Genomic DNA, 27961 nt, shown 5'->3' on the forward strand with positions numbered 1-27961 from the left:
AACATATGTATAACTGATTCACTTTGTTATAAAGCAGAAACTAACACACCATTGTAAAGCAATTATACTCTAATAAAGATGTAAAAAAAAAACAAAACACCTATTTATAAGATCACAGCTGTATAGGTTGTAAGTCTGAGCACCACATGACTGGGTTCTCTGCTCAGAGCTTACAAGGCTGAAATGAAGGTAGTGGCCAGGCTGAGCTCCTTTTAAGGCCTCCTTTGTTTGTTCTTGGCCAAATTCAGATCCTTGCAGCTACAGGACTGAGGTCTTGCTTTCCTTGCTGGTGTCAACTGTGGGCCACTCTCAGCTCCTCCAAGTCACCCACCTTCCTTGCAACATAACCCCATCCATCTCCAAAGCAGCAATGGAGAATCTCCCTCATCGTAATTCTTTCTCTAGCTCTGAATCTTTCTCCCCAGGAAGAGCCCAGTTCCTTTTAAGGGCTCGCCTGATTAGGTGATTAGGTCAGGCTCACTCAGGTTAATGTCTCTCTTTTTAAAGTTGACTGATTAGGGTCCTTAATTAGACCTGCAAAATCCCTTCACAGCAGCACCTAGATTAGTGTTTGCATAACTGGAGAGGGTGGAAATTTTGGGGACCATCTCAGAATTCTACCTACCACATATAATGAGATTCTTTATAAGCATATATTTTAGCCTCCTAGGGCTTCCATAGCAACATACCATAGACTGAATCCCTTAAAAAACAAATTTATTTTCTCACAGTTCTGGAGGCTGGAAATCCCAGATCAAGGTGTCAGAAGGTCTGTTTTCTCCTGAGGCCCTTCTCCTTGGCTTAAAGATGGCCACTTTCTCACTGTGTCCTCACATGGCCTTTTTCTCTGTGCACAGGTATCCCTGGTGTTTCTCTCTTCTTATAAGGACACCAGTTACATGGATTAGGGTTCCAGCATATGAATTTTGGGGGAGGGGCAGACACAATTTGGTCCATATTTGTCTAATAACAAAACTAAGAGCTAATATTTGAGCTACTAAGCAGGTATTACGCTAAACATTTTTGATAGGCTATCTCACTTAACATAAATCATTAGATTAATTATATATCAGTATAACCATTATATAAAATTCCAGCTTTGGGCTTCCCTGGTGGCGCAGTGGTTAAGAATCCACCTGCCAATGAAGGGGACATGGGTTCAAGCCCTGGTCTGGGAAGATCGCACATGCCGCGGAGCAACTAAGCCCATGCACCACAACTACTGAGCCTGTGCTCTAGGTCACGGGAGCCACAACTACTGAGCTCACGTGCCACAACTACTGAAGCCCACGTGCCTAGAGCCCGTGCTCTGCAACAAGAGATGCCACCGCAGTGAGAAGCCCATGCACGCAACAAAGGGTAGTCCTGGCTCACCGCAACTAGAGAAAAGCCCGCATGCAGCAACGAAGACCCAACGCAGCCAAAAATAAAATAAATAAATTTATTTTTAAAAATTCCAGCTTTATCAAAATATTTCCTATGTTCTTGATTAGAAATTCTACACAATTTTTATTGACCTGATTCTTAGAGTACTCTGTCTCTACTATGCTCCATTCTGAGGGTGGTTTTTCATTCACTGACCAAATTTTATTGATCATCTATGAGCTTGGTACAGAGGCACAAAGGTTAGTAATCAAAATCCCTGCTCTCAGAGTATAGGCTAGAAGGGAAGACGTATTTTATGTGTGCGTCTCCACGTACATTTTGAAATATCTTACATAAAAGGTATCAATTATATTTATAGAACCATTCCGCACATGTAAGTTCTTATGAAAGCTGAGGCACTAAAAATTAAAATAATTTCAAAAAAGGGGGAAATCCTCTGATTATTTGGTTTTACATTACCTTCTTCAGCTGCATCAACCCTAACTGCAGCAACACATTCTTTTATATGTGGCTTTAGACTGAATGTAGACTGGAAAAAAGCCAGCTGGGATTTGAAAGTGAGAAGTAATTATGACATAAGAGTGCAACACCTGACTGGGTAAAGCGCCTGAAATTCCACTCGCTCTGCTCAAGAAAAGAATATCTTTAAAAAATTTATTTTCTCACTGTCCAACTCGTTCACCCTTCATGCTACGAACACCGATACCTTTTCTCCTGCAGGAGGCAAAGGCAGCACTCGCAGGTGGAAGGAAATCTTCTGATTTGCAGGCCGAGTTGCTTCTCAGCTGTGGGCGGGTGTGGTGACAGCACCCCAGCGAGGAGAGTCTTCCTCCCAGCCCCAGCTCTTCTTCACTTGCTCGCGACCCGTGGGCCCCTTGCTGAGCTCCGCACCCAGCTCCCTGGCTCAGCATCTATTCCCTCGCGCCGGCTACAGGAGCGTGGACTGCGCAGGCCCGGCACAAAGGCCCCCGCCCGGCCCCTGGTCCCCGGCTCCCCGCCCCCAGCCCGGGCCACGCCTCGCCACGTGCGGCCGCGGGCTGATAAACGGTTTCCGCGCTCCGCGCGCCTCGTCGCAGTTAGCGGCAGCTCGATTCGCGCTGGCTCCTCCATTCGATTCCCAAACGACTACAGTGAGCCCTCCGTCCATGGAGGGGGAAGAAACGTGCCTGGAGCTCTTCCTGGCCCGGTGCGCCGCCCAGGTGAGCCGGGAAGCCGCCGCCACGGTCCCAGAGTCAGGGTCCGCATCCCGCCCCATTGCTGGGCGCTGGGTGCTGCGCACTAAGGATTCTGCCTTTATTTTCTCTCTCGTAAAACTCCTAGCGACCCTAGGAGGTGGGCTTGATTATCCCCGTCTTTCAGTTGAAAAACATAGAAGGTTCGAGAGTTGAAATAACTTACCCAAGCTTGCCAACAGAGCTCGAACCTGGTGTAGTATGAATACAAATTGGAGGCACCTATGGCTTCTTTCAGTTTGTGATTCTTACGTTTTTTGGGATTTTTTTTTTTTTTTTTTTTTTTTTTGCGGTACGCGGGCCTCTCACTGCTGCGGCCTCTCCCATTGCGGAGCACAGACTCCGGACGCGCAGGCTCAACGGCCATGGCTCACGGGCCCAGCCGCTCCGCGGCACGTGGGATCCTCCCGGACCGGGGCACAAACCCGTGTCCCCTGCATCGGCAGGCAGACTCTCAACCACTGCGCCACCAGGGAAGCCCGGGTTTTGTTTCTTAATTTAAGAACTGTAGAAACGAGAGGAAGGAGTCTTCAAAAAGAAAAGCAAGGGAAAAACTTTCGGCTGGCGGGGTGGTGTCGGATTCTTTTTTTTTGCGGTACACGGGCCTCTCACTGTTGTGGCCTCTCCCGTTGCGGAGCACAGGCTCAACAGCCGTAGCTCACGGGCGTAGCAGCTCCGCGGCATGTGGGATCTTCCCGGACCGGGGCACGAACCCGTGTCCCCTGCATCGGCAGGCAGACTCTCAACCACTGTGCCACCAGGGAAGCCCCGGATTCTTTTTTTTTTTTTTAATTTTATTTATTTTTGGCTGCATTGGGTCTTTGTTGCCGTGCGCAGGCTTTCTCTAATTGCAGTGAGCAGGGGCTGCGCTTCGTTGTGGTGCACGGGCTTCTCATTGTGATTGATTCTTTTGTTGCGGAGCACCGGCTCTAGGTGCGGGCCTCAGTAGTTGCAGCACGTGGGCTCAGTAGTTGCGGCACACGGGCTTAGTTGCTATGCGACATGTGGGGTCTTCCTGGACCAGGGCTCAAACCCGTGTCCTCTGCATTGGCAGGTGGATTCTTAACCACTGCGCCACCAGGGAAGTCCCTGGATTTTTAACTAGACAATGATTAGCAATGAGGTAGAAATAGTGAAGTCCCACAGCGTTTAACATTGCAAAAGGAGAGCCCACGTTGGAAAGGTTCTGAGAAAGATGAGTTAATGACTCTGCAAAGACAGTTTAACAAAAAGTTTCTTCAGGTATAAGGCCAGGGATGCAGGGAATACTCTGTAAGCATATTCTCTCGAAAGGAGGCTGTCAGGGTTCCACTGCCATAAAACATCCCCCTTTGATATCTTGTTGCCATTGCCTTAAATTCCTTGTTGAAGTTTAGTTCTTTGGGTGGAGGCTTTGTACCCTGCTAAAATGCCATAATGGGAAAAAGGAGGGGAGACACTGATAGTTGCAGATATTAGTGCTTTAGTAAGTGTGAATTGGCTGATGGAATCTTTTCTGGCTAGAACAGAAGAGGGCAAAAAAACAATGGCGAGGAATCTGGGCCATTGTCCCCCACCTCAGTGTCCCTCAGGGCCCATCTGTGGGATGGGGGTGGAGGGAGTTAGAGACTAATAACATAATTCAAAATGAAATAAGGTCAAATCTTATTTCCAGAGAATAAATGCATTCTTCTTAAGTGTTTTCTTCTAACATTTAGTCACCCCTGCCATCTGCTGGACTTGTGGTAACAGCACAGTTCAACAGGATCTAGCCAGACACTAGCTAAATAGTTTTGTGTTGGGGAAGATGCAGCACAAGGCACTGGTGACTGTTCAATTGTCAGAAGTATGATCTTCTAAGGGATGAGGTTATCCTGCCAGCAGTGGTCAAAATCTAGAATCCAGGCCTGCAACTTGGGTGAAGTGGATGGTAATATATGTACCAAGGATTTTTTTCCATAACAAAGGCCATGAATTTTACATTAGCTGCTTCCCTCAGTTGCACGCCTCTTTCCCTCGGTTGATGATAATGGAAGTTGAGCAGCCTTCCCCGGACTGGAAGTATAATACATTGATTTAAACTAGTCTTGCCATTTAAATTTCAATAACTTTTTCCCTATTGCACATTCACGTAAATGGAATGATTTCTTTTCCTTCCTTTGACTAGAAGAAATAAAGATGGCTCCTTGTGGAGGCTTGATTAGCACTCAAAGCTGTCTCCTCAGCTTCCTTCACTTACTGCTCTTCTCTTTAAAATACGAATTTAAAACTCCAAAAAAATCTTTAAATCAACTTAAGGAGTACAGAAAATCTGTACTCTTCAAAGTACACACAGTTTAGGGCATGGCTGCCAAATTGCCTCAGTTACAAAATTGGATTTAGAGTGGCAACTTACTACAGGTCTAACCAAAGTAGGGAAAACATTTTATGAAAAATGCTTTTTCTGCATTTTAAGATATACTTTCCTGTTTTCATTAAGTGTGTTGTAACCCTACAGTAGAATTTTAATGATATTTTGTGGAAAGAGCAGGGCATGAATATAAGCTACCTGAACTGCCTCATTGTGAACACACTGCCTGCCAGCCAAGGCGGCGTCCCTTTGGTGTGACATGATGTTCTGTTGTTGTGTTTTGTTTATCTGTTTTGGGAATGGCCTAGGATGACCTTGCTCCACCCAGATCACCCCTGCTCAGCCCAATTGTGCCTTATGATGTGTACATACCTAATTCATCCAATCCAGAGACTATGTTTAATTCACAGCTTGAAGAAGTCACAGAAACATCTGGCAATTTCTCATCTGTGGATCTTAGCTTCCTACCAGATGAGCTTACCCAAGAGAATAAAGAACAGACTGTCATCAGAAGCAAGCATGAAACTGAAGAAAATTGTAAAACTAAAAGTTGGCAAAGTAGGTTGCCATTACCCAGCCAACAGGACGTTGACCTGGCCTTAAACAGCAGCGGTGGGTCAAATTCCCATCCACATCTCCACCCTGGTGATGCTGACTCAGCCCAGCCCTCTCCTGAGAAACCACACTCCTTGCCTCTGGCATCCATAACTCCCATGACGCCAGTGACCCCTGTTTCAGGATGTTCTGGAATTGTGCCTCAACTACAGTAAGTTGTTGTTGTTGTTGCTTTAAATGGGTGATGCTTCTGAGTACACATTTCATCAATATATTCCTGAATGGGATGATAATAGTGTAGGGAAGAGAATTTCAGATGTCATTATCCTTGATTTTGTTAGTTCGTAATGGACTTTAGACAGTTTGGTTATCTGTAAAATGAAGCACTATTGATCTCCTAAGAGGGAGTTAAAGGTGAGTATACACAGTCTTGAAGGATTGTATTGTTTATAGTAAAGCACTGTAGTTGAAAATTGTGGCTGGAGTTGGAATAACACAAAGGATATAAAGATGTAAAATTGAATTTGATTTGCAAGTTGATTTGATATTGTGCTTTCTATTTTGAGACATTTTTAAAAAGGTCTAAAGCTTAATTTTAGTCAGCTAGTCAGGAAATTTTAGAAAAAGCTATTTTTTTGGCCTTGTGGCATGTGGGATCATAGTTCCCCGACCAGGGATCAAACCCGCACCCCCTGCAGTGGAAGCGAGGAGTCTTTAACTACTAAATGTGTTATTATACATTTCACATTTAGAATAATTCTCCCCCAGGAAGTCACCCAAACCTATGAAATGAGGAAGTTAATGCGTTTTAATTATTTTTTACTTTTTATATCTGGTATAACTTAGGTTGACTTATTTCTTTTTTTAATTATTATTTTTATTTTTTTATACAGCAGGTTCTTATTAGTTATCCATTTTATACATATTAGTGTATATATGTCAATCCCAATCTCCCAATTCATCACATAGGTTGACTTTTTTCTTTAGGAATATAGTTTCCACTGTGAACCTGGCCTGTAAATTGGATCTGAAGAAAATAGCTTTGCATGCAAAAAATGCAGAATATAACCCAAAGGTAAGATTTCCCAGTAATTTTTTCCACAGTTAGGTTCTATTTAGATTTTCTTTCCTTCATATGATCATGATATTGACTCATTCCTTTGTTTTTATTTTTTAAAAAGAAAAAATTTGTTAGTGAAAAGCTTTTGGCAACACAAGTTTAATCGGCTCATTCTCTGTTTTGAACCTATAAAAAAATAATCTCATTTTCTGTGTTGAATACAGTAATTATTGAGCAGTTCCTAAAAGTTCTTTCCCTTGGCATTCAGAAAAACCTTTCAGTATGACTATTTTCAACCTGACTATGGAAATGCTAACTTTCTTACAATGTCATCATATTCTTGGAAATCATTTTTTCTAATTTTTGTCCTATCTCCTGACACCTGTGTATTTTTCCATTTACAGTTTCTCTTACCTGAGAAAGCTCAATTGTTTAAAGTGTAAAGTTCAAGTGTAAGATTCAGGGATTTTTTGTTTTCCGTCAAAGTTTAATAAAATCTATTCTTTTTTGTGTCCTCCCAAGGCCAGGTATCCCATTTTCAATGGTCTGTTTACCTAGGAAGTGGATTTGTTAATTCAATCAACATTTAACGATTTGGTGGGCTCTGTACTTAGTACAAAGATGAGTGAGGCCTGGTCCCTGCTGGGAAAAAGTTCACTGTCTTGGGTGGTGGAGGATTTATGGAGTTAGATGAAAAAGGCCATATTAGTTGGAACCCAGAGGACCTTGCCAACATCAACTATTTATGGATTAAATATTTGTTTTTCCTGTTGTGTAGTGTTGTTGCTGAACTCTGAAGTGTTGCCTGAATGTTATCGAATGCAGCTAAGCTTTCCTATTTATATTTCATGTAGCCGGCTATGATGAGGACAGAAAGGCAATGATGAGCTAGGATTTTTATGGCTGTAGCTATGATGGACCACACTACTGAGCAATCAACATTTTAAGCATATTTTATCCTCTACCATCCTCTGCTCTCCTCTCAGTTTGGTATACACAATCTGTCCAAACTTGGACTTGACAGCCAGAAAAATTCTGACTTGGCACTTAAGCTGCCTTAAGAATTTAACAAAATGAATGCCAGGTGAGAGCACTACCTTTTTTTTTTTTTTATGCGTTACGCGGGCCTCTCACTGTTGTGGCCTCTCCCGTTGCGGAGGACAGGCTCCGGACGCGCAGGCCCAGCGGCCATGGCTCACGGGCCCAGCCGCTCCGCGGCATGCGGGATCTTCCCAGACCGGGGCACGAACCCGTGTCCCCTGCATCGGCAGGCGGACTCCCAACCACCGCGCCACCAGGGAAGCCCGAGCACTACCTTTTTAGTGAACACCTAGAAAACATCAATAGTCCTTGCTCGGCTCTGTGTCGTGCTGACTCAGGGTTCTTTTACTGTTAACACTTCATATCTGAAATTGCCAGTCTGGCCTTGGAGTGATCTGTTGTCCTGTGGAGTGGCTCTAACCCATGGAACTTTGGTCTTGCATGGTACCCACCCCAGTTTCCTTCCCAGCTTAATGGGGGAAGTCGATGTGGCAGGCCAGTGGTTCTCAGCCCTCCCCTGCGTCAGCAACACTTGGAGGACTTACCAGTGCTGCCGGCCTGGGGACCACATTGAGGACTATGGCGGGCAAGAGCTTGACAAATCAACTTTTTGTCATTCATCTTCAGAACGCCTATCAATATATGTATTCTGTTCTATATTTTGGCTGCTTTTTAGTGCATTCTAGAGTCTTGGCAAGGCTGTAACATACTCCATACTTCTTTTTTTCTCAAAGAGTCTTTGAAAGAAAAGTATATCAAAGCAAAAAGCATGGAGTCTGATAGTCGTGGTTTTAAATCTCAACTTAACTGTTTCCTGTATAATGTTGGAAGTTAAATAACCACTTCGTTTCCCTGTGCACTAAATGGGAATTATAATGGATTCAACTCAGTCCTGTCATGAGGTTAAGTGCGTTAAAACCTACAAAGCTCTTAGCATAGGGTCTGAAACATAACAGGTACTTAAATTTTAGCTTTACTATTATTATTCTTACCTGTTTTTTCTAAGTATGTACATTTTAGAATCATGATCATTTTGTTAACCTTAACGTGGGAGAATAGACCCAGACAGGTTTTCGTTTTCCCATTAAATTTCAATTTATTCAACACTGTTTTCATGTCCAGCCCAGCTGGTCAGCTGGAATAGTGTTAACCCCTAGCAGAGGCTAATTGTCCTTTTGGCTTCTGTGTGTAGAGGTTTGCCGCCGTCATAATGAGGATCCGAGAGCCCAGGACTACAGCCCTGATATTTAGCTCTGGGAAAATGGTCTGCACAGGAGCCAGAAGGTAAGAGAAGCCGTCCTCCCACACTACCAGACAAATAATTCACTATGTAAAACAAGGAAGGGTGGCATTAAGGTTCTAAAACACATCGTAGAAGCAAAATACTTTGCTAAGGAGTTAAATTCATGAAATGCCAAATTTGGGGTTAAAAACATTCAGCCTCATAATACGGACTTATATCCCACTTTACAGTCCCCCATAGTGAAGGGGGCTTTACTAGGCTATTACAACTTGTTTCTAAGGTATATTTTAAAAGAGAAAAAAAAGGCTATAGTAGTGGTAAAGCCTGTTATAAACCTGGGAAAGAAGTTCTTGTGTATTTTCCTCATTGCAGGCAGAAGAATGGATAGAACTTTTTACAGGAGGGAAATTAGACATTTCTTGACCACTAGCTTGAGCATTCACTCAGGAGGCAATCTCTTACAGGCTCATCTTTCCTGGATCTCATGCAGAGGTAGCCATGTGCTGATGTAGATCCTTTCACCATAGAACTAGTGGGAGAGCTGCTCTTCCCTCTAAGTGTTAGAGGATTAGTAGGAAATTATCCTCCTGAAAGATAGTACCAATTTCTCCTCGCTCGAGAGATGCACCTAGTGTTCATTTTCTCTGGTAAACAGTGGGTGTTAATATTGTATTTTATATTTGCTAAATTGATTGGCAAAAAGTTGTTTTAATCACATTTCTTTTCACTTAGTAGTGAGACTAACTTTTCGTAAGCATGTAAACTACCTACTGTATCTTTTGCCCAATATTCTATGGAGATATTTGTCTTTTGGTATTTAAGTATTTTCACCATTTTATACCACAAATGTTTTTCCCATATTAATGTTAGTGGTATTTTATGGGGTTTTTTTAATGCAATTTAATTTTGTGTGTGTATGGTTAGTCTATCCAGCTTTTTTTTTTATGGTTTCAATGTTTGGCTTCATGCTTAGGAAGGCGTTCTCCACACACAACATGACATAAGTATTGACCGCCATATATTTTTCTGGTTTTTTTCAGGTCCTGCTTTGTATTGAAGAAAGGAGGTTAATGTTTTGACTCATCTAGAACTTTCTCTGGATGATGGAAATGTTCTGTATCTGTGCTGTCCAATGTGGTAGCCTTTAGTCATATGTGACTTTTGAGCACTTAAAATAAGCTAATACCACAGAGGAACTGAACTTTTTATTTAATTTTAATTAATTTAAATTTAAATAGCCACATGTAGCTAGTGGCCACCATATTGGGCAGAGCAGGTCTAGAATTTTACTTCAATATAAGATCATTTTTTTTCAAATGCCCAGTCAGTGTCCCAGTACATTTATAGAAGAATCTATTTTGCTGTATTTCTCCTCCACCTGTTTTTACATGTTAAGTTCTTTACCTGTGTCTGAGTAAGTTTGTGGCCTTTCTCTTCTGTCGATCTGTGTATCCTTTGACCTAGAAATCTCCATTTTTAAGTCATTTTTGGACAACTCTGCAAGATAACTACAAGGATGTTCATTTCAGCATTGTTTAAAACAGGGGCAGAGGGAACACATTTCTAGCAATACAGTTTTGAATAAATCATAAAATAAAATTATTTAGCCATGTATAGTATATTGAGTTGGAAGGATAAGTTGTGCGAGGGGAGAACACACAGACTCATGAGTTTTTTTTTCCTAATTCATGAGGTTTTTTTTCCTATCTGAATTTATTTGGTTCTCAAAATCTGATAGTGAAAGCTTGGATGGTGAGTTCAGATTATAAGAGATATTTGTTATCCAAATCTATCTGGTTGTTGAATTTTGGATAGAGAGTTGTCAAAGTTTGGTTAGTATAAGAGATATCAGAATTATCTCCAAAAATTTAACCAAACGTATTCTCTTTAGTTGCAATAATCAGAGTTTGCATAGTGCAGGATACCTGCCTTTGCACAGAAAAGTGCAGAGGAGCCAAATTTATCAGTGGTAATTACCACTGGTGGTGAAATTTCGAGGTTCTTAACCTATTTCCTAATATTTGTACAAGAAAATGTATGTAGATTTTAACTGTTAGTTGTTTGGGAATTTCTGTGTGATACAAGAAACTATAAGGCTATGCAAATTCTTGAAATTTGACCTTATAAATATTAGCACTGTGGAAGATGTAATGGGTCATTTAGGCAAAATGTGGTTTTTCAAAATGGAAACCACTTATTTCACTGCTGTCTTGGGGACACGGCCTTGCTAGGGACTTTTCAGGAGTTGGTAATGGATGAGGAGAATCAACATGAGATGAGGTGATGTGAAAATGGCCCAGTGTTGTGACAGATCTAGATTGGGAAGAGACTCTACCGCTCGCTCCCTTTTGTCCAGGCAAATAAGTTCAATCTGGCTTTTCTTTAACGTACTTCTGATTTTCAACTTAAAGGTGGGGATAACCCATAAGAGTGGGTGGAATTCATAGGATTCCCCCACCAGGTGTTGCCCCTGTTTGGCAACCCCTGCTACTCACTGTTTTTATTTTGGCAGTGACCATTGAAAAGTATCTGATGAAAAATAAAGCCCCAGATCTCAGGATTTCACATTCTCTGCCATGGATTTAAGGGTGGAGTAGGACAAACATTTAGAAGAACATAGCCACACAGTTGGATGAATCTATTTCTTTCTCATATTGAGTGTGAGTTGAATGACAATTGTGTGAGAAAACCTGAGCAACATTGGGCAGATTTTGAGGTACTTTCATGTTTTTCTTAAAGTATATAATTTGTCCCATAAAGTTCCAAGTCCTGGCATCCTATCTATGCCACTCAGCTGGCACATAACTTACTTCCTCGTGTTGATTTTTTTTTTGTATGTGTGTATGTGTCCTTATTTTTGTTACTGCTGTTCCCATCTAAATGGCACACACCTTTAGACCAGAAGCATGATTCTAAAACCTTAGTGAGCATCACAGTCACTGGTAGGCTTGTTAAGACAGAGATTGCTGGGCCCCAACCCCAGAATGTCTGCATGTCTGATGTGGGACCTGGGACTTTGCATTTCTAGCAAGTTCTCAGGTGGTAATACTGCTGCTGGCCTGAGGACACTTTCTGAGAACCAGCGGAATAGTTAATTTCATCTAATAACACTTAAAACAAGTAAAAGAAAAAACTACCTTATATGTGAAAGATGGCAAATGAAGACAAAAATCTGTTTATGATTCAGTTCAACAAATGTACATTGTACCATACCCTTTTCTAGGTGCTAGGGACAAAAGTAGGGGAGGTAGGTCCTTCTCCTCAAAGTCTATAGCTTCCTAGTATACACTGAAAGATAAACACGGTACATATGCTAAAAATACAATCAGGGAAGTGTGTGAATAAAGCCCAGCTAGTTAGCAGTCGTAGTGATTAAGACATCTTTAATTACATTTGCCGTTCCCCAGCGAAGAGCAGTCTCGACTGGCAGCAAGAAAGTATGCTCGTGTGGTGCAGAAGCTGGGCTTTCCTGCCAGATTCCTCGATTTTAAAATTCAGAACATGGTTGGAAGCTGTGATGTGAGATTTCCTATTAGGCTGGAAGGTTTGGTGCTATCCCATCAGCAGTTCAGTAGGTATGATTGTTGCATAACTTAACTCTGAGTTTCCCAAGTTATTAAAGTTCTATTATGGGCTGCTTATATAATGTATTTTTCAGAGAAATATAATTTTTTTAAAAACTACAAGAAGTGAAAAGGTTAAGATGCTATACCTAAGTCCTCGCTGCTTACCATGCGTGTCCAATCTTCTGCAATAGTGGTTCTCAAAACGAAACTGCCTAGCAATCACCTGGGCAGCGTATCAACACACATTCCTGCCTGGGCTGTGGTATGCAGAGATTCTGCTTGAATCTGCAGTCCTAACAAGCTCACAGGTGATGCCAGCGCTGCTGTCCCGAGGCCCACATCTTGAGACTCCCGGATGTATAGATTTCTAAACAAATCTGGCTGGGGGGTGGTGGCAGTGGCCAGAAGAGCAAGGGGTATGACATGGATGAGGTAAGTAGGAAGGGCTGACAGCTGGTGAGGGGAGAAAGGGCTGGAGAGAAGATGAAAAAAAAGAATGGCCGTAGCACGTTCTCGGAAGACAATCCTATCTAGTTTTTGTCCTGTTGAGTTTGTTCAAGGGTTTTCTTTTTCTGTGTGTAGCTGTAGCCCCCACTATTGTTTGTTCTTTCACAGATTCATATTCCTTTGGGAGTATCTCTAGGCTGCCTGGCTTCTTCACACGTAACGTCTCCATCTCAACAGCAAATGCGCCTCCTCCTCCCTCAGCTGCTTCGGTGCTTCTCCCAGCCTGCTCAGGCCCTCAGAGAGCCGTGATGGAGGGTGACCGACAAACACCAAACGCCGCCACCCCTTGGGATATACACTTGGGGCCAGGGCACTTGAACTGCCTTCGAGTCACAGATGCTCTTAAATTTTCATGATCTAACTTGAACTGAAGTCCTTTCATTCTACTTTTCCGTCCCTTTGCCTTTGAGCAATCATTCTGTTTAATAGAGTAGAGAGGGATCACATAGCTCTGCTTTCTCTAACACTTGTGAGCTGACATTTGTTAGCTCTCCTTTGAGACATGACCTAGACAGAAGTTACAAATTGCCTTTTTCTTCCCCTAACTTTCCAAAAAAATTTGTTCATTCTGAGATTTAGCTTTTATGATACTTTTCAGGCAATATTTATTTTCCCCTTGATTATATTTTCTTTTTTCCTCTGCCTCAATTTTCTTCAGCATAGGCTTATTGAGTGCCTATGAGGTACCCACTGAGTTCATTGGGAAGTCCCCCATGCAAGACATATTGCCTCTTTATGTGTCCTTTTCTTTCTTCAATCTTGGAATAACTCCTGGATTCATAGTAAAACCTTCATTTTTAAGAGTCTCTCAACTCCTGCTTCATCTTATCTTCCAGATCCTCAGCCTTGCACCTCCTGTCTATCTTTCTTGGAACCAACTTTTTCTGAAAGTTGTTGGGAAAGATGTTACCAGGGTCTTTTTCCTTTCGTAATGTTCACATTTCTAGTTGTGGCCTTTTCTTTTTCACTTAAAGCAGTTCCTTTAACATTTCTTGTGAAGCTGGGTTGGTGGTACTGATCTCTTAGCCTTTGCTTGTCTGTAAAACTTTTGCTCTCCATCAAATGTGAATGACAGCCTTGCTGGGTAGGGTATTCTTGGTTGTAGCTTTTTCCCTTTAATCATTTAAAATACATTGTGCAACTCCCTTCTGGCCTGCAGAGTTTCTGCTGAAAAGTCAGCTGTGATAGCCTTATTGGAGTTCCCTTGTATGTAACTTTTTGCTTTTCCCTTGTTGCTTTTAATAGTCTCGCTTTATCTTTAATTTTTGCCAGTTTAAAAAATATTTATTTATTTATTCATTTGGCTGCATCAGGTCTTAGTTGCAGCACACAGGATCTTCATTGCGGCATGCGGGATCTTTTGTTATGGTGCATGGGCTTCTCTCTAGTTCTGGCATGCGGGCTCCAGAGTGCATGGGCTCAGTAGTTGCAGCGCATGGGCACAGTAGTTGTGGCACAAGGGCTCTCTAGTTGCAGTGCGTGGGCTTAGTTGCCCCACGGCATGTGGAATCTTAGTTCCCTGGCCAGGGATTAAACCCACATCCCCTGCACTGGAAGGCAGATTCTTAACCACTGGACCACCAGGGAAGTCCCAGTTCTTGCCATTTTAATTACAGTGTGTCTTGGTGTGGTCCTCTTTGGGTTGATCCTGTTTGGAAGTCTCTGTGCTTCTTGGACCTAGACGTCTGTTTCCTTTCCCAGTGTAGGGAAGTTTACAGGTATTTACATACCAAAGACTTTTATTTTCTCTTTTCCCTTTTAGTGTCATAAGATTTGGCTGGAAGATTAGATGGAAACATTTCTTCTGTGCCCCAGACTTCACTTTCTTGGCTCGAACCTTGTAGTTCCCATAGAAGTTTCCCAGGGCTCCAGCTACTATCATTGTGTCCCCAGTGTCCAGAAGTGGTTTGTGGGTAGAAGTCCTGACAGGCTTTCTGCAGTAAGGTAGAGTGATGTCCCAGGAAGACATGTCCACCCGTAATGACCTCCACGTACTTCAGATAGGTAGCCTCACCACTGTGATACGTCTTGCTGGCGCCAATAAGAAGTTTCGCATCTGCTGTGGTATGGGTCTTATTCATTGCAGAATGGAATGGAGCTTTTCTTTGTGACCTGGACTCACCCTTTAAGTGCAAAAATTCACATGTATTATATATAGTGCTCCATTTCTCAGATTTCTTCATTTTCTTATATCTCCGTTAGCCATTGTTTTGAGAATAGTTTTATTTCATCAACTTCTTCTTAACTACTGACTTCTTTTTGTAAGCTTCTCAGGCCTTTCTAGGAATCTCTCCTCTTCTCTCTGGTGGAGTGTGGGGAAGCAGTTCTTAGCCCAATCATCCTTTGTTCCTCAGAGAAACCAGCTTACATTTAATAGTAAATATGAGTGAGTTACTATGTGTAGGAACAAATCCTGAATTTTTAAAACTTGGGATGGTTTAGGTTTCTTTCTTTATATGGCATCTGTCCAAAGACAAATTACAGTGGTCTAGAAATTTTTTTAGGTCCTCTCCACTAAAAATGTTAACTTTAGCAGTTTATAAATACATACAAAATGTGCTCATTACTGTAGAACTTGGAAAATTTGGAAAATGTGTTATGTATTTTTATTGATAGACTTTTTTTGACAGATGGAGAATATTTAACTAACAAGATCTTGAAACATTAGATCTGATGTCCTAAATTATGTTGATCTATAGCTTAATTTCTAATTTTAATTTCATTTCCAAGTGAAATGATTTTCACTTGGAAAAATACTATGACCAAAAATGAATTCTATTCTTGATGGCCACAGAAATTACCTAGGACACTCAAGACTGCTTTTATCACATGGTCAAAAGGTTTTTGGTAAAAAAGCTTTTGAAAACTGCTTTTCAGTACACACTGGGTCTCAAATATTATGAGAAAGTAGTTGAATAGTGCTATTTTTAACCTTTTTCTTCTATATCTTAACAGTTATGAACCTGAACTGTTTCCTGGCCTTATTTACAGAATGGTAAAACCACGAATTGTGTTGCTTATCTTTGTATCTGGAAAAGTTGTGTTGACAGGTAAGTTCTAAGATTCTGACTTTCATAAAATTCAATAGCTATGTGTGTGCTTTGCTTTACCTTTTAAATAGCTTTATGCACTATTATAAAGCAATTCTTGGTATTTTAGAATACCTGGGGAAAAAAATGAAAAGTAGAAAGAAAGATAGCATCATCCATTGGCCCCAATAGTCAAACAATATAACTTTTTTCCATGTTTTTATGTCACTTTGATATGTATATACATGTTTACATCCTGCCTTTTAACATTATAACATATGTAGCTTAACTCATTGTTACAAACTCTTAATGAAGGCTTCTGACGGCTGAATAGTGTTCCAACAGAAGGGTCAACAAATCTTTTTCTGCAAAGGGCTAAATACTAAATGTTTTAGGTTTTCTGGGCAGTAGAGGCTCTGTCACAACAACTGAACCCTGTCATTTTATTGTGAAAGTAGCTGCAGACATCACATAAAGGAAAAGGCTCTGAGGTGTGATTTTAATGTAATTCGTTTAATTTACATATATCAAGTAATTTTCTTCCTCTTCTTCGTTTTTTTTTTCCCCAACCAATTAAAATATAAAAATCAGTCTTAGCTCACAGGCTATACAAAAATCAGGCAGCAGACTAGGTTTGGCCAGCAGATCCAAGTTTCCCGACCTCCATTCTAACATGTTGTTCCATCAAACTTATTCTCCCATTGTCAGGTGTTTATATGTTCTTTCTTTGCTGCTTATAAATGACACAAAACTTTGGCTGTTTTTATGTGTGGGATCATTTTATTAGTGTAAATGCTTAGAAATTGAACTTTTGTTTAAGGATTGGACCATTTTTAAGGTTCTTAGTACAAATTACTAAATTGTTTTAAAAAGGGTTATATATATATACATAGAACTGTATATATATACAGTTCTCCTATATCATATTTACATTCCTACCAGCAATGTTTCTTAAGTGTCTTTTACGAACCTCATCAGCATTCAAAACAAAAATGTACAAAAGAAAACTTTAACTATATAAGTGAAAGTGATCTCACTGCTTTAACCTCACTGGTACTCAGAACTAGAAATTGATCACTTTTCAACATATCCTGTAAATAGCATTTTATCTTTTGTAAATAGTATGTACATAACTTACTCCTTTCTTGTCTACTTAGTTTTTTTTAAATTTCTTTATGTTAATTTTTAAATTTTAAAAAATTTTATTGGAGTATAGTTGATTTACAATGTTGTGTTAGTTTCAGGTGTACAGCAAAGTGATTCAGTTATACATATACATATATTCATTCTTTTTCAGATTCTTTTCTCATATAGGATATCACAGAATATTGAGTAGAGTTCCTTGTGCTATACCGTAGGTCCTTGTTGGTTATCTTATGTATAGTAATGTGCATATGTTCATCCCAAGCTCCTGATTTATCCCTGCCACCCACGTTTCCCCTTTGGTAACCATAAGTTTGCTTTTGATATCTGTAAGTCTGTTTCTGTTTTGTAAATAAGTTCATTTGTATCATTTTTGTAAAATTAGATTCTGCATATGAGTGTTATCATATGATATTTGTCCTTTTCTGTCTGACTTACTTCACTTAGTATGATAATCTCTGGGTCCATCCATGTTGCTTCAAAGGGCATTATTTCATTCTTTTTATAGCTGAGTAATATTCCATTGTATTTATGTACTACATCATCTTTATCCATTCCTCTGTCGATGGACATTTAGGTTGCTTCCGTGTCTTGGCTATTGTAAATAGTGCTGTAGTGAACACTGGGGCGGGGGGTACATTATCTTTTTTAATTCTGGTTTTCTCTGGATATATGCCCAGGAGTGGGATTGTTGGGTCATATGGTAGTTCTATTTTTAGTTTAAGGAACCTCCATACTGTTCTCCATAGTGGTTGTACCAATTTACATTCCCACCAACAGTGTATGAGGGCTCCCTTGTCTCCACACCCTCTCCAGCATTTATGGTTTGTGGACTTTGATAATGGCCATTCTGACCAGTGTGAGGTGATACTTCATTGTAGTGTTGATTCGCATTTCTCTGATAATTAGTGATGTTGAGCATCTTTTTATGTGCTTTTGGCCATCTGTATGTCTTCTTTGGAGAAATGTCTGTTTAGATCTTCTGCCCATTTTTTGATTGGGTTGTTTTTTTTTTTTGACATAGAGCTGCATGAGCTGTTTGTATATTTTGGAGATTAATCCCTTGTTGGTTGCTTTGTTTGCAATATTTTCTCCCATTCTGTGGGTTGTCTTTTTTTCGTTTTGTTTATGGTTTCCTTTGATGTGCAGAAGCTTTTAAGTTTAATTAGGTCCCATTTGTTTATTTTTGTTTTTATTTTCACTAAGGATTTGTATGAGTTCACCATAATATCAAAAGTAACTACTTTATTTGTGACTTTTTCCAGGTGACTTATTTTTACATAAAGAAGGTTTTTAAAATTCTTGAAGTAAATGGTTGAGACTCTTTTCCTTATTCTGCTCTGCAGTAGTTATTTCCACTATTTTATCTTCCAGGTCACTTATCCGTTCTTCTGCCTCAGTTATTCTGCTATTGATACCTTCTAGAGTATTTTTAATTTCATTTATTGTGTTGTTCATCATTGCTTGTTTCCTCTTTAGTTTTTCTAAGTCCTTGTTAAATGTTTCTTGCATTTTCTCTATTTCCAAGATTTTGGGTCATCTTTACTATCATTATTCTGAATTCTTTTTCAGGTAGACTGCCTATTTCTTCTTCATTTGTTAGGTCTGGTGGGTTTTTACCTTGCTCCTTCATCTGCTGTGTGTTTCTCTGTCTTCTCATTTTGCTTATCTTACTGTGTTTGGGATCTTCTTTTCGCAGGCTGCAGGTTCGTAGTTCCCGTTGTTTTTGGTGTCTGTCCCCAGTGGCTAAGGTTGGTTCAGTGGATTGTGTAGGTTTCCTGGTGGAGGGAACTAGTGCCTGTGTTCTGGTGGATGAGGCTGGATCTTGTCTTTCTGGTGGGCAGGTCCACATCTGGTGGTGTGTTTTGGGGTGTCTGTGGCCTTATTATGATTTTAGGCAGCCTCTCTGCTAATGGATGGGGCTGTTTTCCTGTCTTGCTAGTTGTTTGGCATATGGTGTGCAGCACTGTAGCTTGCTGGTCATTGAGTGGAGCTCGGTATTGGTGTTGAGATGGAGATCTCTGGGAGATTTTCGCCGTTTGATATTACGTGGAGCTGGGAGGTCTCTTGTGGACCAGTGTCCTGAAGTTGGCTCTACCACCTCAGAGGCACAGCCCTGATGCCTGGCTGAAGCACCAAGAGCCTTTCACCCACACGGCTCAGAATAAAAGGGAGGAAAAGTGGAAAGAAAGAAAGAGGGTAAAATAAAATAAAGTGAGATAAAGTTATTAAAATAAAAAATAATTAAGAAAAAAAATTTTAAAGTAAAAAAAAAAAAAACCGGACGGACAGAACCCTAGGACAAATGGTGAAAGCAAAGCTATACAGACAAAATCTCGCACAGAAGCATACACATATACACTCACAAAAAGAGAAAAAGGGGAAAAAATAATCTATCTTGCTCCCAGAGTCCACCTCCTCAATTTGGGATGACTCGTTGTCTATTCATGTATTCCACAGATGCAGGGTACATCAAGTTGATTGTGGAGCTTTAATCCGCTGCTCCTGAGGCTGCTGGGAGAGATTTCCCTTTCTTTTCTTTGTTCGCACAGCTCCCAGGGTTCAGCTTTGGATTTGGCCCTGCCTCTGCGTGTAGGTCGCCTGAGGGCGCCTATTCTTCGCTCAGACAGGACAGGGTTAAAGGAGCAGCTGCTTCGGGGACTCTGGCTCACTCAGGCCAGCGGGGAGGGAGGGTTATGGAGTGCAGGGCGAGCCTGCAGCGGCAGAGGCTGGCGTGACGTTGCACCAGCCTGAGGTGCGCCGTGCTTCTCCCGGGGAAGTGGTCCCTGGATCACGGGACCCTGGCAGTGGCGGGCTGCACAGGCTCCCGGGAGGGGAGTTGGGGAGAGTGACCTGTGCTTGCACACAGGCTTCTTGGTGGCAGCAGCAACGGCCTTAGCGTCCCAGGCCTGTCTCTGGGGTCTGCGCTGATAGCTGCGGCTCGAGCCCATTGCTGGAGCTCCTTTAAACAGCACTCTTAATCCTCTCGCCTCGCGCACCGGGAAACAGAGAGGGAAGAAAAAGTCTCTTGCCTCTTCGGCAGGTCCAGACTTCTTTCCCGGCCTCCCTCTAGCCGTGGCGCACTAACCCCTTCAGGCTGTGTTCATGCCGACAACCTCGGTCCTCTCCCTGGGATCCAACCTCTGAAGCCCGAGCCTCAGCTCCCAGCCCCCGCCCGCCCCGGCGGGTGAGCAGACAAGCCTCTCGGGCTGGTGAGTGCCGGTCGGCACCGATCCTCTGTGCCGGAATCTCGCCGCTTTGCCCTCCGCACCCTGTGGCTGCGCTCTCCTCCGCTGCCGCTCTGAAGCTTCCCCCTCCGCCACCCGCAGTCTCCGCCCTGCAAAGGGGCTTCCTAGTGTGTGGAAACCTTTCCTCCTTCACAGCTCCCTCCCTGAGGTGCAGGTCCCGTCCCTATTCTTTTGTCTCTTTTTTTTTCTTTTGCCCTACCCAGGTACGTTGTGGCGGGGGGAGGGGGGGTTCTTGCCTTTTGGGAGGTCTGAGGTCTTCTGTCAGCGTTCAGTAGGTGTTCTGTAGGAGTTGTTCCACGTGTAGATGTATTTCTGATGTATCTGTGGGGAGGAAGGTGATCTCCGCGTCTTACTCTTCGGCCATCTTCCTCTGCTTCTCCCGGAGACTCTTTTCCGTACCATTCTACTGAAGTTTACAATTTTTGCCTTATTTTGTCTGACTTTTTCCACATTTTAGTCTCCTGTACCAGGATGAATACCAAGTTTATATGGTACGAGCCAAATTGATTATACCCCACCCCCAAACAGCTAGCTAGACATCTTAAAACTACATGTTCTCCTCATTATTAACTTGTGATGACTCCTTTTGACCTTTATTTTTATATATGGGTCTGTTCTCCAGTCCTGCCTTTGCTCCAGAAATATGCTATGATAATCCTATTATATTTATACTATGTTGTGGTTATAAATGTGCTTTAATTCTAGTGGTCTCTATATCTGATAGGGCCAGTTTCCCCTCTTTATTCCCCTCTTTATATCCCCAGTTTACTTCTCTTTTATTAGCTCCTCTCAAATATTTATTCTTCCAAATAAACTTTAAAATTTTATAACATCTTGCCCCATCTAAAACCAATTGAGATTTCTGCATTAGCTGAATTAATTTGAGAAACTTTCTATCACTCAGCATCCAAAACCACGGAGTATCTGTTGTTAAGTCTTCTTTTAGAACTCAGTAAGCTCAGTAAGTTTTGTAGTTTTCTTTTCTCTAAAAAGTAATCTAATGTGTCTTCAAAGTGGGGAAAGCCTGTTTGGAATTCAAGAGCCTTTTGAATACAGCAAAGCTGCAATTCCTCAGATGCCACCGATATAGTGTCTGGAATAATTAAGACCTCCTAGTGACTGACATAAAGTTTCCCTCTATACGTTCTGAAGGAAGGGGAAGAAGTCTGCAAAGTAAATGGAATAGAATAGATATTGGAGGCAAATACAGGGCCTACTCAAGGGAATAAACTTCAAGACCTTTGGAAGGATGCTTTCATCTATGTGCTATGTATTATTATGAACTGTCTTATTAAAAGTGCAAATTGCCAAGTACAGGCTAAGTTCCTATTACAGGTACACCAGAACAAGTTTCTTTAAATATTCTTAATTCAGACCAACTTTCTTACCCCAAATCAAAAGGAAAAAAAAACTTTCATGTGCACATTTGCTAGAAGTTTCAAATCACACAAGTAAAGGATTGTCAACACACAGTCCAGAAGACCATACAGTATACTTCTCTTAAAATTTGTTAATGCGTTCAGCCCAAAGAACAGGCAAAGCTAAATTTCTTCACTCTTGTAAGACATAGATCATCACTTTTGTGAAGAGGCGGAAAGAGATATATTGATTGAAATCCAAATTTCTGCTTATACGTATTGTGAAGTAAAAGCTAGCCAATGTCTTACTACTAAAATATGGGTAATTACCATCTATTGAGTTTTTTTCCCCTGTTTATGCCATATTGTCTTAAAGTACTTTACCTAGAACAACATGGCTTAGGTTGCTTTTGCTCCAAACCTAGAGACAAATGCTCCTTATTCCTTAACCTTAGTTACCTAGACTCTTTTCACCTGCAAGTGGGTTAAAAACTCAAGGACCCAATTTTGGGTGTACACCTGGGGAAAGGGATCAAAGAGGCTTCCTTTTAGCCTTGACTCTAGAACTTCAGCTGGGGATGGTCGTGTAGAGCATCCAGTGGAGTCCTAGAGGCTCCCATGGTCTAGTCCAACATGGCAAGACTCGGCAGAGCTGTTTTAAAATCAAGGTCCCAACAAGGGTAAGTAACTTTTGCCTAGAAAGTGTTAGAGTATTGAAATTACAAACATACTTTGAATTTCACTGTATTAAATAGTGGATCCCAGCTCTCCCCTAGGTAGGAGCTGTAGAACACCAATGTACATAAAACAAATGGGTGGCAATTTGAAACTTTTGTATCACATGCCACTTGCAGGGTCTTTGAAAATAATTTATCCTTGTAAAATTGTCTTGTTCCCTTGAGGTGCCAAAGCTGCAGCCACCATGTCTAAGTCTACATCTGAATGAATGGTTAAGTGAGCTGAGGCTCTACTATCCTACTTTGTCATGGTCCCAGACAGCAAACAGCGAAGGGACCTGGGTCAAGCTTAACACTGCTTTTCCAGGTCTGTGCTGCTTTTCTATGGCTAATGTGACATTTAGGACCAATGATTTTTCTCAAACCATGGTAAAATGAATAGTATAGCTAGGATCTGCTGCAACAATATACAATGAACAGCAAATACGTCAACTTCCACTTCTAAGATGAGACGTAATAGAGTTCAGATATGTTGGGCACTCATGTGCCAGGCACTATGATGAGTAAGGGCTTTTATGTGGGTTCTGGTTAACTCTGTGAGGCTGTACTTAATATCTCAGTCTCCTCACCTGTAAAATGAGGACAATGGAGGGCTTCCCTGGTGGCGCAGTGGTTGAGAGTCCGCCTGCCGATGCAGGGGACACGGGTTCGTGCCCTGGTCCGGGAAGATCCTACATGCCGTGGAGCGGCTGGGCCCGTGAGCCATGGCTGCTGAGTCTGCGCGTCCGGAGCCTGTGCTCCGCAATGGAAGAGGCCACAACAGTGAGAGGCCCGCGTACCGGAAAAAAAAAAAAAAAAAAAAAATGAGGACAATGGAGAGATCAAGTAACCTTAACGATGTCAAGCAGCTATACGTGCTGCACATGCCTGGCTTCAGAGCCCACCATCTTCTCGTACTCACCGTCCCCCAGCTCTTTCGATGTCTGTGAAAACGCCTGTGTGGTCTTTTGGGCACCTTCCTCCTAATCCTCCTTGTCAGCTAAGGAATGATAAATACTCTCTTAGTGGTGAGAGGCAGCAGGTGTGTTGGCTAAGAGGCTGAGCTCTGGAAGCCAATTGTCTAGTTTGAATCCAAGCTTTACCATTTATTGGCTGTGTTGACCTTGGGTGAGTTTGTTCTCCACCTTGATTTCCACATACGTAAAAGTCGGGCGCCCATAGAAGCTACCTGCTAAGTGTTATGAGGAGGCAGAAGAACAAGGCCTGGTGTACAGTAAACATGGTGTAAACGTTAGCTGTTATTACCTCCCACTCTTCTTTTTTCCCTAGCATTCAAAAAGGTGAAATTTTGCTCTCATGCCTTGCCCAGATGATAGGAATATGAAATTTAAAGAGGCTTTAGAAAAATACTTCACGCACTTATTTCCTTCCAGCATAAAGAACGAAGAAGCTGGATCTTTGTCACCAAGGGTCACTCTCAATCAGTTAGATGTCAGTGGTTCTTGGAAATGAGTAGGTCAGAGGGCAGCATAAAAATGGCAAGACTTAATAGTGAGTGGGCCAGAGACAGAACAGGATATCCCCGTCAATCATTACTGGGAATCCACCACTAATAGTGACTTAGTATATACTGTAAAATGTATACCTTGAGTGATTAAATGCTGGGGGTTTTTGCAATTTGTAAGATTTTCGTGCACACGCGTATGCTATCACTTGGAAAAATAAGATGTGTAGTTGTGACTTGGTATAAGAATAGTATTGTAAAATCCAAGTAGTATTGGAAAGTGATATTTGGGCTGGCTAAGGGGTAGGGATGAGCTTACAAACCTTATCGCCAAGTGATAGATATTTAAGAAACTTTGGGTGCGTACCAGGTACATATTACTGTTTTGGGTGCTGAGGATGCCAAAGCAAATATAACATACCCCTCATCTGGCAAAAATCCTGCCCTGGTGAAGAAGAGAAATTACGTGATACTGGTTCTCACAGAACCAAATAATAAGCCATGTGTTCGTGGGCCAGCCATCCCAGCATCCCTAACCCTGAAGTACATTCTTCTAGGACAATAATAATGGCTTAAATCTTGTTAAATGTTATGGTTTGCAAAGGACTTTTTGCAAAAACTTGCTCATGTAACCCTTATAGTAACCCTATGAGAAGGCTGTTGTCCTTATTTATAGGTAAGGAAATGGAAACTCAGAAGTTAAACAATCTGCCTGTGATTTCAAACCTAGTTAGTTGTAGACCTTGCATTTGAGCCCATATGGTTTGATCTCAAGCCAGTCCTTTCTCCAATGCACCAGCCACAGAATTTCTACCTCATTTGCCGCAGTTAGGAATGGCGTTTATCCCCCAAAGTGGTGGTCATCGTTACTTGAAGGAAAGGAGTGGTAGGTTTTGCGTAAAAGACAAGGATCATATATATAATCAGAGTCTGGTGCTACAAATTGGGATGTTTGATTATAGATTGATTGACTATGGGGACAATTTAGGTTTCCTCAAAATTTTTATGCCAATACTTCAGTGAGGAGATATTTCACTAAATTGACCGAATCCCCTCGTTGGGATTTACAATTCCTGGCAATGTTTATTTGATGACTTTTGGTGTAAAGGAGGGAACACTGGATACATGAGGTCTTCCCTCATAGCTGATACTCATGATTCAGGGGAACTTCAACTTCTTAGGCCTCGTTTTCCCACACAGGAAATAAAAAACTTGTACTAGATAATTTCCCTAAAGCCCTTTTGTGTCTAAAGTTGTTTTTCTATGATATAAATTAATGATCACTCTCAATGTCCATTCCCTCTTGGGTGATGGGTGTTTTCTACTTTCTAGGGGATGCCAGAACGTTATACTCTTTTGGGCTTGAATGTAGTGCTCTTAGGTATGATTTTTTTTTTAAGTGTTACAAAAAAAACCCAAAGTACATGGTTACCCAAAATGCTGGACCTAGATACTCTGTTACTCAATTAAATATAAAAAGAACCTTAGTTTAGGGGAGGGGGGGCATTGGGTGAATGTGTGTATGTTTGCTATACCTATTATACTTCACTGTCTCCCAATCAAAGCTGTTCCATTCAAATGTATCCAGAAGCTGAAAAAGTCCATCAAACCAGAGGCAGAGAGTCTTTTTATAGTAGTGTTTTACTTAATTGCTTCCCCAACTCACTTTTTGGTTTCTACAAAACCAATCTCTTTAGAAACTAAAATTTTAGTGCTATAATTAAAATTTGCTGAGACTTAAGGGATTTTTCCTACCTCAGAGGTACAGAGTTTCTGTTAAGCATGTCAATAATTCACCTTCCTCCCCACCCCACATCGTTGAGGGTGGAGACTCAGAGAGTAAATTCTTCGGCAATGAATAAGTAACTTGTTGCCCTTACCTATCCCACCCCCCGGTGTTAGACTTATAAGTACTTCATTTTTGATTCTTAAATTTTTTTAAATTTATTGAGGTGAAATTCAAATAGCACGAATTTAACCATTTTAAAATGAACAGTTGAGGGGCATTTAGTTCATTCAGAATGTCGTGTAACCACCCCATCTAGTGCCAAAACCTTTCCATTACTCCAAAATAAAGTCCCATATCATTAGGCAGTTTTTCACCATTTCTCCCTCACCCTAGCCCCTGGCAATCACCAGTCTTCCTTGTGTCTCTGTGAATTTACCTATTCTGGAGACTTCATATAAATGGAATCATACAATATGTGACCTTTCATGTCTGGCTTCTTTCACTTAGCATAATGTTCTTGAGGTTCATCCAATTGCAGTATGTATCAGTGCTTGACTCCTTTTTATGGCAGTATAATATTACATTGTATGTATCTACCACAACTTGTTTGTACATTCATCTGTCGGTAGACACTGGGTTGTTTCCACTTTGGGGCTATTATGAATAGTGCGGCAATGAATATGCAGCTACATGCCTGTTATTTGTTTGAGTACTTGTTTTCAATCGGGGGGGGGGGGGCGGTATATACCCAGATACCCAGGAGTGAAATTGCTGGGTCACATGGTAATTCTTATTTTAACATTTTTGAGGAATTGCCAAACTGATTTCCATAGCAGCTGAACCATTTTAAGTTCCCACCAGCAATGTATGAGGGTTCCAATTTCTCAGTCTCTTTGCCAACACTTGCTATTTTCCATTTTTTAAATTATTATAGCTCATCCTGGATTCTGAATCCTGATTTCTACCTGCTTCTCAAATCTGGTGATCCTCATTTTGGTAATTCCCTCTCACTAGTCCCATCCTTCAACCAGATAACCACTTCTCACAGGTTATTCCTGCTCTCTCACTGAGCCTTCCCCTTTGTTTATAGTTCTCAAGAACGAGTCTTTACCAACTTAAACTACCTCCATTTTTCTTCATGCTAACAGTTTTTATATTTTCATTTATCTCCTTGCCTCCTGCCCAATAATATCAGATAATAGTTTCCCGATTAGCTGACAGTTCCACATAAACATAAATACCACCAGTCCTTAACCCTTAGCATAATGTGCCTGCATAGCTTTGAAAGGGGAAAGTTAGTAGTGGTGGTTGGTGGTGAGAGACGTGAGTAGGGCTGACTGATAATCTCTTTCAAGGGTGGGGACTGTCTAATTCACGTTTTTATCCATCTTAACTCCTAGAACATTTATAAGTAAAGAGCTCTTGAAACTTTAAGGGTAACAATGGTACCGTTTTCCCCTCTAATAATCCCTTCCCATATACTGAAATTTAAAACTTCAGAATAGTTTGTCTCAGTCAGTATTAGGGAATCAGCATGTTAACTAGACATGAATAGATCAAAGGAAGTTCCTTTTGCTGGTAGCTAAGTGCCCACAGGTGCTGATGAAGGTCATGTTCTGTGGTCACATTCATGACACACTGAGAGATAACATTCCATATTTCATACTATGCCCTAGGAGGCCAAAGACATACTGATACTGGAGAACTCTGCTCTAGGGTATGTGTTTGTGGGAACGTAGCTGTGGTCACCAAATTCTTTTGTCTTTACCAGGAATAAATGTCACTTCTCAGGTACACCTAAAGAGATGTTATTGTATTAAAAGTAACTGGAGATGACAATGAAGTTTTAGTCTTAAGAAAATTTTTGTATTGTTTTTAATGATTATGTAAACTTGGATTTCTTTATAGGTGCCAAAGAACGTTCTGAGATCTATGAAGCATTTGAAAACATCTATCCTATTCTAAAGGGTTTTAAAAAAACCTGAGTATATCATTCAACATCTCACAGTATGTTGGTTTGAATATGTGCAAAAGCCCAGCACAGAAACAGCTGGATTACAGATATTCCATGCACATTTTGACTTCAGTTATTAAAGTGTGATTCTGTATGAGTAACTATGCCTAAGAAATGAAGAAACTTTTTTTCAAAATGACTCATGTATGTTATTTTTAAAATGGAAAAAGTAAACTTACTTCAGAATTTGAAAGATTTAGGGCCTTGCTAGAATGATACTGTAACATCATTAAAATTTAATGCTTTGCTCTTGTTAAAGATGTAGTACATTAACATGTGTTCTCTAAAAATACATAGCAATATATAGAAATTTCAAATAACTGCATAAAACAGGATAGAA

The 27961-nt window shown here is 41.1% G+C and overlaps 1 protein-coding gene across 1 annotated transcript; it reads left to right on the plus strand.

The window, feature by feature from the left end:
• Positions 1–2519: 2519 nt before the first annotated feature.
• On the plus strand, positions 2520–27592 carry TBPL2 (TATA-box binding protein like 2). Its single transcript, XM_065871930.1, has 7 exons — positions 2520–2585; positions 5256–5713; positions 6490–6577; positions 8796–8887; positions 12254–12421; positions 15875–15969; positions 27516–27592. Exons 1-7 carry the CDS (start codon positions 2532–2534, stop codon positions 27590–27592), a joined length of 1032 nt encoding a protein of 343 aa, XP_065728002.1. The 5' UTR covers positions 2520–2531.
• Positions 27593–27961: the final 369 nt, after the last annotated feature.

This window comes from Phocoena phocoena, chromosome 2, assembly GCF_963924675.1.
Source record: "Phocoena phocoena chromosome 2, mPhoPho1.1, whole genome shotgun sequence".
Taxonomy (NCBI): domain Eukaryota; kingdom Metazoa; phylum Chordata; class Mammalia; order Artiodactyla; family Phocoenidae; genus Phocoena; species Phocoena phocoena.